This window comes from Heptranchias perlo, chromosome 41 (assembly GCF_035084215.1).
Source record: "Heptranchias perlo isolate sHepPer1 chromosome 41, sHepPer1.hap1, whole genome shotgun sequence".
In the NCBI taxonomy this organism is placed as follows: domain Eukaryota; kingdom Metazoa; phylum Chordata; class Chondrichthyes; order Hexanchiformes; family Hexanchidae; genus Heptranchias; species Heptranchias perlo.
The window spans coordinates 495,341-513,098 of NC_090365.1; the positions used below are offsets into that span (position 1 = coordinate 495,341).

General features: G+C 48.7%; 1 protein-coding gene across 3 annotated transcripts in view; it reads right to left on the bottom strand.

Annotated features, from left to right (window-relative positions):
• Positions 1-583: 583 nt before the first annotated feature.
• LOC137305887 (dapper 1-like) overlaps positions 584-17,758 on the bottom strand; it is a 48,974-nt gene continuing 31,799 nt past the window's right edge. The window contains exons 2-4 of one of the 3 annotated variants that reach the window (XM_067974823.1): positions 12,808-12,940; positions 7,428-7,592; positions 584-6,284 (exon numbers count right to left, since the gene is read on the bottom strand). In XM_067974823.1, coding sequence (XP_067830924.1) covers positions 4,459-6,284; positions 7,428-7,592; positions 12,808-12,940 — 2,124 coding nt within the window. In that variant the 3' untranslated portion in view covers positions 584-4,458. The remainder of the gene's footprint in view (positions 6,285-7,427; positions 7,593-12,807; positions 12,941-17,758) is intronic. The other 2 variants (XM_067974825.1, XM_067974824.1) reach the window with 2 other exon arrangements.

The following is a 17,758-nucleotide window of genomic DNA, read 5'->3' on the forward strand; positions in this document are numbered from 1 at the left end:
GAGGGGGAATCAAATCAGTTTCACTCTTGAAATTAAATGAGTTTAAGAAATATGAAACCAGGTTAAGAACACAGGAACAGGAGGAGGCCATTCAGCCCCTAAAGCCTGTTCTGCCATTCAATTAAATCATGGCTGATCTGTATCTTAACTCCATTTACCCACCTTGGTTCCATGACCCTTAATCCCCTTACCCAACAAAAATCCATTGATCTGAGTCTTTACATTTCCAATTGACCCCCGGCCTCAACAGCTTTTTGGGGGGAGAGAGTTCCAGATTCCCACTCCCCTTTGTGTGAAGAAATGCTTCCTGACATCACCCCTGAACGGCCGAGCTCTAATTTTAAGGTTATTCCCCCTTGTTCTGGACTCCCCCCACCAGAGGAAATAGTTTCTCTCTATCGACCCTATCAAATCCTTTAATCATCTTAAACCCCTCGATTAGATCACCCCTTAATCTTCTATACTCGAGGGAGTACAAGTCTAGTCTACGAAACCTGTCCTCGTAATTTAACCCTTTTAGCCCCGGTCTGCTGACATAAAGAACAGTGAAAATAAAGTTTAAAAAAAACTCAGAGCTGCTTCATTTTTTTGCACTCACTTCAGGATAAAACTTTTAATATCTTTGAATACTCCATAAACACTACTTGGACCGTGACACTGTGACATCAGGGTGACAACATAAACCAACCACAGCTAAGCTGGGTTTCAGTCCCGCCGCGATGCAATGAATAAAAGACACAACCGTTGGATTACTGGAAACCAGAGGCCTTGTTCCAGGTGGACACTCGGGCTCGCCAACCCTCCAGGATTGGCCCTGGAGTCTCCAGGAATTGAAGATTAATCTCCTGGACACCCGCTACAAGCAAACACTCAGGAGAAAAATCAAAGGGGTGTTAAAATGAAAGTGGTTTTTTTTGAACACTTATTTATTAGTTATAAAAATATTGGAGATGGGGGAAAGAAGGCTGTTTGTCTGAGACTGAAGATTCATCCAATCAGGTAACCAAGAGCCTGTTCCCTTTTCAGTTGGCCATGGGAAGGCCATGATGACTGGAGGATGGACCAATGACAGGAGTGTGAGGTGGGGGGGGCTGTTTGAGGTTAGAGGTCATGTGATGAACCCTCCAGCAATACACCCAACCAGAGTTGGCAACCCCATGGACGCTCAGGTTATAATACTTGTCTTTAAGCCCCGTTTGGACGTCAGATCTCAGGTTGGACCTCAGGTGGTCCACCCAACTACTCACCTCTCCTTCCCCTCCCCCTCCCCCAGACTCCCCTCCCCCACACTCCCCTCCCCCATATAGGCCAGACATCTCTAATAACACACCAATGTGCTTCATGTGATGACCGCTCCTGATTTACCACAGTCACACCTGCAGCCGCACACATCTACCGCTAGATGGAGCACCTGTACGACCCCCCCCTCCCACACCCCGGCCTCTGAGGGGAAATTCACCCCATTCCTGACTGTGGGCATCGCCAGGGGAGGTCCATGAGTGGCTATATGAAATCTACCCAACAGGGGGAAAACCTGAGCTCTACCCACTCGCACCACTGCCTGCCCCCGTTTCCCCTCTCCCTCTCTCATGTTGCGGCCCTTTGTATCACAGGCCTGGTCGAAAGCAAAGCAGTCCTGTAATGTGGTTCGACACTGTCAAATGTGCCCCCTTTAAGAGGCCAGGTGGGCCCAACCTCTTCCCCCCCACCCCCGCCCCGACCATGGAGGGGTGGGGGTGGGCAGGGAGGCTGCTCTGTACAGGCCGGCAAGGGGAAAACGCTGTGTGGTTGCTCAGGCAAACAGTCCCCAGGTGAATGGGGTCCCGGAGACTCCAAGGGAGGGCAGGAAAGCCTCATGCACAACCGACACCAAATCAGGGCCAGGTGCCCAATCGAAACGGGGAATGGGTAAGTCTATTAAATCAGCCCTTCCACCCACAAGTTTCATTTGGAGAAGATATCCCACAATTTTTCCGTCACACCAGCTACAATGAATTTACACTAGTATTTACACAATTAGCCTGACACACGTGTCTCCTCTGTCAGTCACACTCGGAGCCTGTCCAGTTTTGGGCGGGGGGGGGGGTGGGATATGGAGAGGAAGAGACAACGGTTTTGGGATCAGAATTTTAACCCCCCCCAGGCCTGATCGGCTGCAAAAAGCAAAAAAAAACATTTAGAATCATAGAACAACACAGCTCAAAAGGAGGCCACTCGGCCCATCATGCCTGTGCCGGCTCTTTGAAAGAGCTATCCAATCAGTCCCACTCCTCCTGCTCTTTCCCCCACAGCCCTGCAAACTTTCCTCCTTCAAGTATTTATCCAATTCCCTTTTTGAAAGTTATTATTGAATCTGCTTCCACCGCCCTTTCAGGCAGCGCATTCCAGATCAGAACAAGTCGCTGCGTAAAAAAAGTTTCCAAACCCTTTTCTGACACAGAGTTGGAGCCACGTGTTATAAAACGGGACTTCAAACAAACCAACGGCTTTTCGAGATTCCATTTCCCATTGGCAGTCCTCTCTGTATAAAATTATTTGCAGTATAATAATTACATAACTGAATTAGACACTCAAACCGGTTACATGGACACGTTTAATATCTGTACCACAATCCACCCAACCCCAGGGGGGCGGTGAAAGGAGGGGTCAGAAAACATCAGGCCATAGTCCTGGACTAATGAACCCCCCACCCACAGCAGGACTGCGGGGGTCTTACAGCAGACTTCTCACCGTAAAGTCACCGTTCCCCGCTTAAAATCCCCACCCATTCGCTTACACTTTTTTGTCTAGAAACTTCTAGAATATATCTTTCCTTGCCTAGGGTGTGAAGTTTTTAGTTCTTAAAGGTTTTCTATGGATTTTCATCAGAAATCCAGCCGTGATCTCACTCCACCTCGGTTTCCGACCTTGGGCAGCCCGACCTGCCCCTCATTCCAGCAGGTACAAGGCTTCTGTGAAGTACTTTACAAAGGGGGGTCTCGAGGGACTGGCCTTACTGGTTCGCACCTCTCCGTTATTCGAGGCCAGAGAGCATTGGGAAACCAAAAACTGTACAGGACGTGCGACCAGCACTGGTCGATGATGACCTGAGGGATTGGCCCAAATTCCCTGCTCCTTCATTTTCAAGAAAAAGAAGGAACAAGGTGAAACATTGTAAAACATCAACAATAACTTGCATTTACATAGCGCCTTTAACATAGCAAAAACGTCCCAAGGTACTTCACAGGAGTGTAATCAGACAAAATGTAACACCAAGCCAAAGACGGAGATATTAGGACAGGTGACAAAGAGATAGGTTTTCAGGAGAGTCTGAAAGGAGGAGAGAGGGAGGGAATTCCAGAGCTTAGGGCCGAGGCAGCTGAAGGCACGGCCGCCAATGGTGGAGTGATGGGAATCGGGGATGTGCAAAAGGCCAGAATTGGAGGATTGCAGAGATCTCGGAGGGTTGTAGGGCTGGAGGAGGTTACAGAGATAGGGAGGGGGGGTGGTTGAGGGCCATGGAGGGGATTTGAACACGAGGAAGAGAATTTTAAACTCGAGGCGTTGCTGGACCGGGAGCCAATGTAGGTCAGCGAGCACAGGGGGTGATGGGAGAAGGAGCAGCTTAAAGGGGGAGAGAGGCGGAGAGGGAGGGAATGATGGAGAGGTGCAAAGCGATGAGTTGCTTTACCCGAGTCCTTCTACCAGCTGGAACATCAAACACTTTCTGTGGTAACGTAGAGTTAAATAAATCGCACTCTGCTAACACTGCTCAATATTAATGCACCCCCTTCTATAAGTACAATCGATCAGCCCACTCGACCTGTCAACAAATAAAAACATTCCAGCACAACACTCCCTCAAATTAAAACTGCTCTTCAAAGCACTGTCATTTCAAAATGATTTGCTTGGAAGTTGAGTGGTTTGTAATCCATGGGAAGTGCACTGACTCGCCCAGGAGACCCAGGCTTTGATACCTCACAGTTCATCTGCCAAATTGGCCATGGCTCAGTGGCTCCCACTCTCGCCTCTAACTCAGAAGGTCGTGGGTTCAGAGTCCCACTCTAGGAGACGTGAGCTTGTAATCTAGGCCGATACTCCCAGTGCCAGTACTGAGGGAGTGCAGCACTGCCAGAGGTGCTGTTTTTCAGATGAGACGTTAAACCGAAGGCCCCGCCTGTCCTCTGAGGTGGATGTAAAAGATCCCATGGTGCTGTTTTGAAAGAAGAGCAGGGGGGAGTTCTCCCCGGTGTCCTGGGCCCAATATTTATCCCCCAACCAACATCACTTAAAAAAAAACCACAACAGACGATCTGATCAGTTATCATATCACTGCTGTGGGATCTTGCTGTGCGCAAATTGGCTGCCGCGTTTCCTACATTATAAACACTTCAAAAGTACTTTATTGGCTGTAAAGAGCTTTGGGACGTCCTGAGGTGGTGAAAGGCGCGATAGAAATGGGAGTCCATTCTTTCTTTGTCAGACGGTTGTCATGACCTTGAGGGAGCCCGTGCGGAAACGAAGAATCTTCTTCTTCAGCGCGTGGGAAGCTTTGATCTTCACGAAGACCTTGGGCTGCGGGGCGTTGCGTCCGGTGGCGGAGGAGGAGGAGGCCTGCGGAGTCACCTGCTGGGGCCAGACCAGGCCCCCGGCCTCGTCATCCGTGTCGCTGGAGCAGGTGCTGAATCCCGGTGACTCCGCCTCGCTCAGGCTCGACTCGCTGTCGCCGAAGCAGTTGCCGGCGGGGTAACCGCCCCCCTCCTCCCCCTGGCCGGGGTCACGACCCCGGGTCGAGCCCTCTGAGTCGCTCCCCAGCTGGCCCTGGGCAGGGGCCTTTTGGCACCTCCTGGTGCGGCGCTGCCCCCCGTCTCCTCCCACCGCCGCCTCCTCCCCCCGGCAGATCTCCGCCGTGGATTTCCACCGCCGGTAGTTGCCGCTGGGCTGGCGCCTCGGCCGCTGCTGTCTGGCCAGCGCCACCTCGTCCCGCTCCACCGTGTTGTACTTGATGCTGGCCATCACCGCCTGCTTGTTGAGCAGGCTGTTCTCTGACTGCGAGCGGCAGGTCTTCTTGCCCCGGGGAGAGGGCTTCCGCCCGCTCCTCTTGGCCAACTCCGCCTCCTCGCTGAAGCGGCACTTCTTGCTCGACGCCTTGCCTTTCTCCCGGAAGCCCTGGGGCCCTCCCTCGGGCGACATGTCCATCGACCTGCCCTTGCTCAGCAGGCCGCCTTTGACCTTGCCACCCTGGTTGGTGGTGTGGCCTTTGTAGGGCTGCTGGGCCGGGATATACTGCGCGTTGACCATCTGATACCCTACGTCGTCTGTGCTGTGCGGAGGCGACCTTTTATCTCTGACCTCTGACCCAACCCGCTGGTCAAAGGGCGGGGAATGGACCTCAATGGACTCGGGCCGAGGAGACATGAAAGCCTGAGACCTGTCGTCCAACTCGTAGACATTTTGGTAATAATTTTCCTGAGGTGAACTCCTCATGGCCGGATGATAATTCAACTCGTGATACTCGAGTGAAATAGGCCTCATTGGAGGGGTGTTAGCCATCAGCCTGATTTGCTTCCTCAGACTCTGGGAACGTTGTGGCTCCTCTGAGCTCTTTTGCTGCTGAACAGCAGAGATGAAGGTGTCTGGCGTTTGGCAGCTCGAAATATTTTTCTTGGCTGACAGCTGATCCCCTGCTGCAGTCCACTGGGGCCTATACTTTGCAGACGGCAAGCTTCCATCGTAGCTGTGAGAATTTGAGATATTTCCTCTCTCGGACGAGGCGTAAGTAGGCTCACAATTGGTACTTTGTGGGCTGACTGCTTCCATGTTCCTCTGGCACACGCTGCTTTGCCTAATCAGGCCTTTTATGGGGTCTGTGCTGAGGCTAGTCCTTGGCTTGTTTGATCTAACCGGGTATATCCTTTTATGAACGAGGCCTGCGATGTAATTCTCCAGCCTCTTCGACTGCACGGCCTCCAGCTCACCCTGGGAGGCATAAAACAGTTCCCCGTCGGCTTCCATCTTGTACCCGGCCAGGAAAGAGTTTGGGGAGAAGGGTCTCTCCTCACTGCTCCCCCTCAGGGCTTGGCAGAGCATCGGGCTCTGGACTGCCATGGCATGGAGGGGGCTGGGGTATGGGAACAAGTCCAGGCCGTCGCGGGTAATCAAGTCGCACTGGTACTTTGGCCGCACATCCACCAGCGCCTCCAAGGAGTCGGAGTGGGGCACAGAGAAGGAGCGGGGCACAGAGGAGACATAATCGCTGTCCACATAGCTCAAGGTCTCCTCTCGGTCCAGGTGTAGAGGTTCGGCTGAAAAAACAATTGACACCTTACATTAGAAATAATTTTTCAACTGCAAGTAACTAATCAGCTTTTCTTACCACAAAATCTCATCAGGATGAGAGAGATGTTAGTAGGAGAAAGGGAACACTTCTCATTTCATGGACCCAGTGTCAACATCAAACACTCCCAGGGCAGGTACAGGGTTAGATACAGAGTAAAGCTCCCTCTACACTGTCCCATCAAACACTCCCAGGGCAGGTACAGGGTTAGATACAGAGTAAAGCTCCCTCTACACTGTCCCATCAAACACTCCCAGGGCAGGTACAGGGTTAGATACAGAGTAAAGCTCCCTCTACACTGTCCCATCAAACACTCCCAGGGCAGGTACAGCACGGGTTAGATACAGAGTAAAGCTCCCTCTACACTGTCCCATCAAACATTCCCAGGGCAGGTACAGCACGGGTTAGATACAGAGTAAAGCTCCCTCTACACTGTCCCATCAAACACTCCCAGGCAGGTACAGGGTTAGATACAGAGTAAAGCTCCCTCTACACTGTCCCATCAAACACTCCCAGGGCAGGTACAGGGTTAGATACAGAGTAAAGCTCCCTCTACACTGTCCCATCAAACACTCCCAGGGCAGGTACAGCACGGGTTAGAGTAAAGCTCCTGGGGGGTGTGTTACATCGAGAGGGAATGTTACGGTGGGGGGGTTGGGGTTGGAGGGTGTTACATGCTTTTTGTGTTAGTTGGGAAGCCAGAGGCCGTGCTCATTACACCAGCGGGTATCGGTGTGTTAGGAACACGATACTGTATCTTCCCCCTGTTCATCGGCTCAAGGAGTTTCCCTTCTGCCAAGTCCTAAACCAGGTGCCAGCTTTTACCCCCTGATAGATTTTTGTTGGGTAAGGATATTAAGGGATATGGAACCAAGGCGGGTAGATGGAGTTAAGATACAGATCAATCCTGATCTAATTGAATGATGGAACAGGCCTGATGGGCCGAATAGCCTCCTTCTGTGCTGTATGATTCTATGAAGTGGAGGTGCAGAGCTTTTGATATTCGTCTAGTTGTCGGGCGGGGCTGTTAATTTAAACACCCTTTGGAAATGCTCCCCGATCACTGCACGATCAGAGTCTACTCCTGGGGCATCAGCTGGTCGACACCTACCTAAAGATTTGGGGCGTTCGTTTGCATAATTAATGCGAGCATCAGCCAGGCCAATCCGGGAATAGTTGCATGCGACAGACTGAAAGTTGGAAAAGCATTCGGCAAAGATGGAGGCTGAGGAATCGGACAGAGCCGGGGATGGGCCTTCACTCAGCTCATAGAAGCCTGCAGGAAGGAGCGGAGGAGGGGGGAGAGAAAAGAAGGAAAGGGGAGGGGGGAAAAATCATAACGTTAGGGTGTGGCTCAAACATTCGCCAGTCTTGGCTCCAGGATTTCAGTAAAACCGAACGGCAGGCCTGTGAACTTTGTGTACCTTGTCTCCTAGAATTGTACAAAAACAGCCAATAGCCACCAACAAAAGAAGGTGTTCATCCAAACTTGGGTTGTGTCCATAGAGAGTATATTAAGCTGCATAACACTGGGGTACAGTACTGGTGGGTACAGGTCTGTCACTGTATAACACTGGGGTACAGTACTGGTGGGTACAGGTCTGTCACTGTATAACACTGGGGTACAGTACTGGTGGGTACAGGTCTGTCACTGTATAACACTGGGGTACAGTACTGGTGGGGACAGGTCTGTCACTGTATAACACTGGGGTACAGTACTGGTGGGTACAGGTCTGTCACTGTATAACACTGGGGTACAGTACTGGTGGGTACAGGTCTGTCACTGTATAACACTGGGGGACAGTACTGGTGGGTACAGGTCTGTCCCTGTATAACACTGGGGGACAGTACTGGGGGGTACAGGTCTGTCACTGTATAACACGGGGGTACAGTACTGGTGGGTACAGGTCTGTCACTGTGTGATATTGGGGTACAGTACTGGTGGGTACAGGTCTGTCACTGTGTGATATTGGGGTACAGTACTGGTGGGTACAGGTCTGTCACTGTGTGATATTGGGGTACAGTACTGGTGGGTACAGGTCTGTCACTGTGTGATATTGGGGTACAGTACTGGTGGGGACAGGTCTGTCACTGTATAACACCTCGAGAGGTCTGGGGAGGGGGTGTCCTGAACAGAATATTCTAGACCCTTCGCAATGCAGGTGTTTGATATGTTTGTCTCCAGGGGAAACTTAAGCCACAGGTAAAAGCTTAAACGATTCCACTAATTCCCATCTCTCTCAAGCTGCTGTTACTCGCTGATCTTGGTGCTCTGATTTTGGATTGACCCAACAATGAGTCACAGGTGGATAGGGTGGTGAAGAAGGCATTCGGCATGCTTGGTTTCATTGGTCAGAACATTGAATACAGGAGTTGGGATGTCTTGTTGAAGTTGTACAAGACATTCGTAAGGCCACACTTGGAATACTGTGTACAGTTCTGGTCACCCTATTATAGAAAGGATATTATTAAACTAGAAAGAGTGCAGAAAAGATTTACTAGGATGCTACCGGGACTTGATGGTTTGACAGGTTGGATAGACTGAGACTTTTTTCCCTGGAGAGTAGGAGGTTTAGGGGTGATCTTATAGAAGTCTATAAAATAATGAGGGGCATAGATAAGGTAGATCGTCAAAATCTTTTCCCAAAGGTAGGGGAGTCTATAACGAGGGGGCATAGATTTAAGGTGAGAGGGGAGAGATACAAAAGGGTCCAGAGGGGCAATTTTTTCACTCAAAGGGTGGTGAGTGTCTGGAACGAGCTGCCAGAGGCAGTAGTAGAGGCGGGTACAATTTTGTCTTTTAAAAAGCATTTGGACAGTTACATGGGTAAGATGGGTATAGAGGGATATGGGCCAAGTGCAGGCAATTGGGACTAGCTTAGTGGTATAAACTGGGCGACATGGACATGTTGGGCCGAAGGGCCTGTTTCCATGTTGTAAACGTCTATGATTCTATGATTCTAATGAGACAACAGCATTCAAAACATCCCAAAACTCCAGGCCCATGAAATTCAAACAGGACGGTCCAGAGAGAAAAGGGAGATAAACGTATACAGAATTGGCTTCTTGGGTCAGATCAAGTGTTCGAGCCACAAGTTGGGGACAACCCCTGCTCCTCTGCGGAGTGCAGTTTGGGGTTGTTCTTCTTCTGAGGAGGAGAGTGGTCGTGACAGGCCCTGGACAAGACATGGCTGCTAGAATCATGGAATCACAGAATCGTACAGCACAGAAGGAGGCCATTCAGCCCATTGTGCCTGTACTGGCTCTTTGAAAGAGCTATCCAATTAGTCCCACTCTCCCTGCTCTTTCCCCATAGCCCTGCAAATTTTTTCTTTTCAGGTATTTATCCAATTCCCTTTTTGAAAGTTATTATTGAATCTGCTTCCACCGCCCTTTCAGGCAGCGCATTCCAGATCAGAACAACTCGCTGCGTAAAAAAAATTTATCCTCCTCTCCCCTCCGGGTCTTTTGCCAATTATCTTAAATCTGTGTCCTCTGGTTACCGACCCTCCTGCCACTGGAAACAGTTTTTCCTCATTTTTTTTAGTCTATCAAAACCCCTCATGATTTTGAACATCTCTATTAAATCTCCCCTTAACCTTCTCTGCTCCAAGGAGAACAATCCCAGCTTCTCCAGTCACTCCACATAACTGAAGTCCCTCATCCCTTGTACCATTCTGGTAAATCTATTGGGCCAGAAACTCGTGCACTGTGAAAGAGCTCATTTGTCCGGCTTATTAGTGGAGTAAAGGAGGCCAGTCAGAAAGAGTTGAGTAGAAAGACAGAGCTACCAACAAATGCTCAGTCTGAGCTTTCCAATCTCAAGAGTATAAACATGGTTAAAAGCGTCAACACGTCATCAATTGCAAGGAGTGGCCACCTGTCGCATGACCTCCAAGGGATGGACAAGCAGCATTAATATATTCTTCTCTTATCTTTTTCTTATCTTTCTTCATAGTATACAGGGCTGTACAATTTGCCTTTCATTTTAATAGAGGGCTTTTAGTACCGCTAAGGATGCTGGGATAGCCTGTCCTCCATTGCCTTCATTTGCCCTCCAGCAAGAGTATGCAAGGCAAGGGCTGAGCAGATTGGCACAGCCCCTATTGGCATGAGATTGTGAGCTTGAGCCAGATAGAAAAGCAGGCGGTCGTAGCGATTACAATGCTGAACTAGCAACCCAGAGGCCGTGTGTTTAATCGCCACCGTGAAAGTTATGTGAATGAATTCAATAAATGTGGTAATTTTTGGAAAGGCACTGGAAAAATGACCATGAAATTTGCTGGGGTTGTTGAAGAACCCAACTGGTTCACTAATGTCCTTCAGGGAAGGGAAAGGACCACCCCAGACCTGGTTTAGCTGACTCTGTAATTAACTCTTCATCCCCTCTGAAGTCACCCAGCAAGCCACTCAGTTGTACAAACAATTGCTATGAAGCAGTATCCGTTTTTCGGATGAGACGTTAAACCGAGGCCCCGTCTGCCCTCTCAGGTGGAAGTAAAAGATCCCACGGCCGCTATTTCGAAGAAGAGCAGGGGAGTTCTCCCCAGTGTCCTGGGCCAATATTTATCCCTCAACCAACATCAATAAAACAGATTATCTAATCATTGTCATATCACTGTTTGTGGGATCTTGCTGTGCACAAATTGGCTGCCCCGTTTCCTAAATTACAACAGTGACGACACTTCAAAAGTACTTCAGTAGCTGTAAAGCGTTTGGGACGTCCTGAAGTCATGAAAAACGCGATAGAAATGCAAGTCTTTCTTAATAGAAGGCGCATCTCCGCAGGGCAACGATGGATCAGCAATAAATCAGGTCTTGTCAGCATCGCTCACATCCGAGAACAAGCAGAGAAAACTAAAAAATGAAAACCTTACTCTGGAAACACAGCGAGTGTTGTTAGGATTGAGAAAGTTGAGGGGACTTTTAGGCTGACTCCTATTTGGTTTGTAGCACACTCGGTCAATTATCATCCAGGTATTGGCACCATGACATCCTGTGATCACCGACTCTAACACAACATATTAAGACAGAAGCAGAGGCAGTAATGACCTTTTTCATAGATTGGCTTTGCTGCTGCCAACTGAAATGCACGTGTGTGCCTCAGAGTGACATCGAGTGCCCAGGGCCGTCACTGAGATGCTTTGTGAAATAATTCAATCAGTGAGGGCTTTTGTTTAGGTTTAAAACAAAAGGGACAGAGATTTGTGCTCAGAAACAGGGAGAGAGAGGGAGGGGCAAGGACAGCCCAAGATAGATAGAAAGATGCACAGAAACACTCAGAAGGGGAGATATGCAAAGATAGAAACAGACACAAATACAACAGGAAAGGAACAGAGAGAGGTGGAGAGGGAAAAAGCTGGAGATAGAGAGAGAAAGAAAGAGAGAGGGACAAGAATAGAGAGAGACAGAAAAAGACATGATGCAACTAGAAAGAGACACACACAGACAGAAGCAAAGATACTATTACTGAGGGAGGCAGACAGACAGAGAAACATTTAAAAGCTCAGAACTAAGTGGGTAAAAAATTCAAATACATTTCAGTGGAAACTGATAAGGGAAAATCTATCAGGAATAACCCAAGGGCAAAGAAATCAAACTTTGCCCCCAAACTGACCTCAAACCTCTGACTTGGAACATTATGCATCTCTAACATGAACATCTGGAACATTAACCTATCTTTTCTCTTTACAGATCCAGACAGATGTGCTAAGTATTTTCAGCATTTTCTGTTCACATATTAGGGACAATTTGTTGAACGCCTGCTACTGACAGGGAGTCCCATCTGCTGGTCTCACATTTCCAGGAAATGGCGGGTGCTGCTCGTAATTTTCCATCCGTGAAGTTCCACATTTGTCAGGTTGGACGCACTGAGTAACTTTGGTTATTGGCCTGGATTGAGACTTTACCGTGTCTTTTTTGCTTCTATATATTATTTCACTTGGAAATAAATCTAACCAAGTAGATTTAATCTGTTACCATCGGTCAAGGCATGTGGTGTTTTCCACCTTCAAAGGTGCTGGAAGATAGTTGGCAGGCATCACATATATTCTCCAGTAGGCAATTGTGTGCAATTCAGTGTTGATTGTTAAACCAGCGCTACAGTTCATTAGATATTCTGTCTGTTTATGGAAACTGCAGTCTGGCCAAAGAGTTAGAAAGAAATGTAACAAGATAAACGAAAGACATGACATTCTGTTTGAGAGGAATTCAGTTCTCTATCCTTGGCTCAAAAATCCCCGAATCACTCAAACACATTTGAATTTCCACGGACAAGGAACACTCAATCCACCCCCCATCTCCCTCCCCCCCTTTTCGCCATCTTCCACCATCTCCCCCATCTCCGTCTCCCCCTTTTCCCCATCTTCCACCATTTCCCCCTCTCCGTCTCCCCCTTTTCCCCATCTTCCACCATCTCCCCCCTCTCCGTCTCCCCCTTTTCCCCATCTTCCACCATCTCCCCCCTCTCCGTCTCCCCGGCCGTGTCTTACCCGAGCTTGGGCGGCTGTCAATCTCCGGCTCCCCGCCAGATGTTTGGGTCCCATCCAGTCGCAGGTCATTGACCTGTCTCTCCAGTTGCTGGAGAGGGGTGAGGAAGGCGAGTTCTTGTCGCCTCAGACTATTCTGAGGGGGTGGTGGGAGAACAGGGAGAAAAAAAGACATTATTAGATATGGGACGGTCAAACAAACACAAACTGATCAATATGAAAACTACAGCCACTCCCTGAAAAGAAAAGAACTTGCATTTATACAGTGCCTTTCATGGCCTCAGGACGTCCCAAAACGCTTTACAGCCAATGACACACTTTTGAAGTGTACTCACTGTTGTAATGTAGGAATAATTTATTGACACATAATGATACAGTTTTGCTGAGTTGGATGTTTCGGGGGAATAAGACTGAAATATGATTTCCACAGTGGCTCGGTGAGTGAATGCACCGCCCAGCAAAGTCCCAGGTTCCATCAGTGGAACTCCTCACCTTCTAGTGTCAGCCGTTGCTCAGTGGGTGGCCCTCCCCAAGGCTGTAGGTTCAAGTCCCTGTCCAGATACTGGAGCACCCTAGGCTGATACTGAGGGAGTGCTGCACTGTCGGAGGCGCCGTCTTTCGGATGAGACGTTAAACCGAGGCCCCGTCTGCCCTCTCGGGTGGGCGTCTCAAAGTGCTTTACAGCCAATGAAGTGCTTTTTGAAGTGCAGTCACCGTTGTGACGTAGGAAACGCGGCAGCCAATTTGTGCACAGCAAGATCCCACAAACAGCAATGAAATAAATGACCAGATAATCTGCTTCAGGTGTTGGTTGAGGGATTGATTATTGGCCAAAACACCGGGGAGAACTCCCCTGCTCTTCCAATAGTGCCGTGTACATGTGTACATAGTGTCAGTCGCACTTCCCTCTGGAACTATCTTCTCCTCAATCCCCTTTCTATGTTGACTTAGCTGATCTCAGTGGGTGAGGTGGGGGGGCAGCACTAGCCCTTCTAAATTGGCCTCAAGGCTCCTGATCTCGGGGCAAATGATCAGCCAGAGTTCCCACTCTCGACCACCATGCAGTGACCGCCCCCCCACCCCCCCCCCCCCACTGGAAAGTGTGTGCGGACATGGTGGAAGGACAGGATTGAGCTTGGCTGTGACTCCCTCATGGTTGAACAGCTCACCACCACTCACTGCCCAGACCCCCGCACAAAGAGTGGCCGCTCGGGTGGAGTAGCAAAGGGCGGTCAGCGGCAGTGGAACCCATACTCCAGCAAGAGGCGATACTTTCATGAGACGAGGGGGTGGGTGGGTGGGATACTAAGAGAAAACAAAGAAGAAAAGTCCCCTTGCCCATCTGCCTCTCCCTGTCGCCCGTATTGTGCAGGGGTCAGAATTCAAAACGTATTCACACTAATTAGTAAAGTGTAACAAATTTTTGTTGAAGCCTTCATTGAAGGCCGCACCTTCACACAGCTGCTGATCTCCAGGATGTAATTTTTTTTGTCAGTCGGTCTTTGCCTCGAGCCGATGGAATGAAGTCACTATGGACACTGCATGTCATGTGACCAGCATCAGCAGACTGAGGATAGGCCGGGAGGGTGACTGAAGAACAAGGTCATAGGTCAAGTCCATCAATCTTCCAAGCTGATCGCCCAATTTGTCAAGAAGTCCATTATTGCGATTCAATCAGCTGCTGAAAGGTTTGTGTATTTCAGTTCCAAGCAATTGTCAGGGTTTCATACAAAAAAAAAGTCTTCCTTTTCAGGCACTAGGCCATTTAGAAGAGCCTTCCTCCTCTCCCCAGGCTTCTGCTAGTGGCTTTTTAATTATTCTTATCGAGAAACCTAGGAGAAGGGTCAAGGCCCATTGTTCAGGACAGCACCAAAGGCGAAAGAGCAGAGAATGAGAGGAGGTAAATTGATTAGGGAGACAATTTAGAGTAGGAGGCAGTGCGATGAGTCTCGAATTCAACACAGTGAGAATACAGCGAGGAGGAGGAGGAGGAGCTTGGGATATAAGAACATAAGAAATAGGAGCAGGAGTAGTCCATTCGGCCCCTCGAGCCTGCCCCGCCATTCAATCAGATCATGGCTGATCTTCGACCTCAACTCCACTTTCCCGCCCGATCCCCATATTTGGAGGATCAAGGGAAGAACAAGTAACTAAAATGGGATCTTAACTCAGCTTCATTATACAGGCCAAGATGACCTGTGCTGATGCAGGAGGCTATCGTGCAATCGAGCATGGCTAAGAAGCAAATGGAATGGCAATAATGAACTTCAGGCAATCTGTCTCCCAAACTCACATTTTCATCTTGGTGAAAGAAACAATACAAATGCTAATCTCATCACTCGCGTGTCTCGAAAGCTGATATAACGTCTGTGCTCGATGAGTTACTCCATATGGCCTATTGGGAGGGGGTGGGTGTTGGGCCAGAGCGTGCTGAGGTAGGGGAGGGAGAGAAGTGGGAACAAGGAGGGAAAGGCTGGGAGGGACGATTGAAGAAAACTCCCCAGTACAGCAATTGAAGAAACGCAACAAGCTTCTGAAACATTTTCCTCCAAAAACAATCCCACCTTCATCCACCAGCCCCCTCCACCCTACCCTCATCTTTTTCCCCTCCTCTCCTTAAGGCGTGGCTTCTTGCTGTGGTAAAATTCTGCTATGAAGGCCCCTCTTCATATTTGCACCTAAACAGTAAGCGTCAGTAGGCCATCGGGGAGGCACTGCAGCCCAGAACATGCTATCCTCACCTGATAGTCTCCTTCCCAGCACTGGAAAGTGATTGGAAAGAAAAAGAAAGAATTTGCATTTATATAGCACCTTTCACGACCTCAGGACATCCCAAAGTGCTTTACAGCCAATGAAGTACAGTCATCATTGTAATGTAGGAAACACAGCAGCCAATTCATGCACAGCAAGATCCCACAAACAGTAATGTGATAATGACCAGATAATCTGTTTTTAGTGATGTTGGTTGAGGGATAAACATTGCCCAGGACACCGGGGAGAACTCCCTTGCTCTTCTTCAAAATAGTGGCCGTGGGATCTTTTACGTCCACCTGAGAGGGTAGACGGGCCTTGGTTTAACGTCTCGTCTGAAGGACGGCACCTCCGACAGTGCAGCACTCCCTCAGTACTGCACTGGGAGTGTCAGCCTGGTTATTGTGCTCAAGTTTCTGGAGTGGGGCTCGAACTCATGACCTTCTGAACCTCGGCTGACTCATCCCCTCTGTAGCCCAGGGGGGGACGGAGGCCCATTTTAACTCCCGTGCCCGCTGAACCTGGGATGGACTGTGGGATCTTCCTATTCTGTAGGGTTCAGTACTGCCATGTGTCTACCCACAAAGCCATCGAGCGGCTGGAGATAAAGAATTTGAATATGATAACTTTCCAAACCTCAGTCCATTTTACTTCAACCCAATTTCGAAAACTGTCTGGGTCAGGCTGACTAAACCATCCCTTAGTATTTTACTGGTGCAACGCCCTTTAAAATGAACAATATCTCATAGTTAGCTGTACACAGCAAGACTGGGAATTTGGGGATAACCAGTGGGCGTTACCCACTGCAGTAAGAGTTGTCCAAGTCTCAGATTGAGCCCCTGATCTGAAGTAAATGAATTTTTTTTTCTGTTGTTAATTTTGGCTCACTCACAAAAAACATTTCAGCAGTGTCTACAGAGAAAAGGAGAGAAAGATATTTAACCTGTCAAATGAAAATATGTTGCTATTTTGGGAATTTATATAATGAACAAATTGAGGCCTAGCAGGGCTCCAATTTTCTCTCCGCCTCTGCTGAATTCCCTTCTCTTGCTAGGTTTGACTCCCTCTATTACCGTAGCCAGGCTTCCTGCTCCTAATCAGTGGCTCCAACTTACTCCTTACCCAGACTGGACTATTTGTGACTCCAGTCCCACAACAACGTGGTTGACTCTTAACTGCCCTCTGCCTAGCAAGCCCATCAGTTGTATCAAATCAAGAAGAAAGCCCACCATCACCTTCTCAGGGCAACTAGAGATGAGCAAAAAAACGCTGGTCTTGCCAGCGACGCCCACATTCCGAGAATGAATTTGAAGAAAAAAGCTCTTGCTGGAAACTGCCTGGATGTGGACATGGGCTAACAGACCAGGATCAGGCTCAGTTGTGATATCCCCCATGGTCCAATAGCCTGCTTTTAATCACCATGTAGGCTTTCACACACAGGACGAGTGGCCATTTGGGTGAGGGACTGAATGACACCCCAGGAAGTTTACCCCCAAAGCAGCTTAAAATTTCCTTAAAAGCATCTTCAGCACCTTCAAAGCATCTTAAAATTTCCGACAGAGAACTAGGCCCATCGGACATTTTCCTGCCCTTTCCCCACATTCCTTTTACATTATGTCTTTTTAAATCCTCATCCGTTTCCCTCCTAAATGATGTTATAGTCTCTGTCTCACTAGCCCCTTGTGGTGAAACATTCCGTTCAAATAAGCCTCCGGGTGAAAATATTTCTTCTCATTTCCCCACTTTGTTCTTCCAGTGAGAATCCTCAGTCTGTGGCAATTCACCAACCAGTGAAAAAACTTTCAATATTTCTCCTCTCAAAACCCTCCATAATCTTGAAAACCTTTGTCAAATTCCCCCTAATCTTCTCCGTTCAAGTGAAAAAAACGTTATTGTTTTGAGCCTCTCTTCATAACTCTAACCTCTCATCCTTGAATCCAGGGAATCCCTGCAGACTATTCATTGAATTGCACTCCTTCCTATGATGGGGTTTCCAAAACTGAAGAGGAGGGGGGGACAACTGGGGGTGGGGGGAAGAGGTCAAAACAAATTCTTGAAATTGTAAATATTTATTTAAATTATCCCCCTCCTCCTGTTTAAACTGTTCAATCTGTCTCCATTCTTATCGACACTGGGAACAGAGAAAAGCTGCAAGCAAATGAATCAGGAGATAGGAAATCAGAAAATGCTGAAGAAGCTCAGC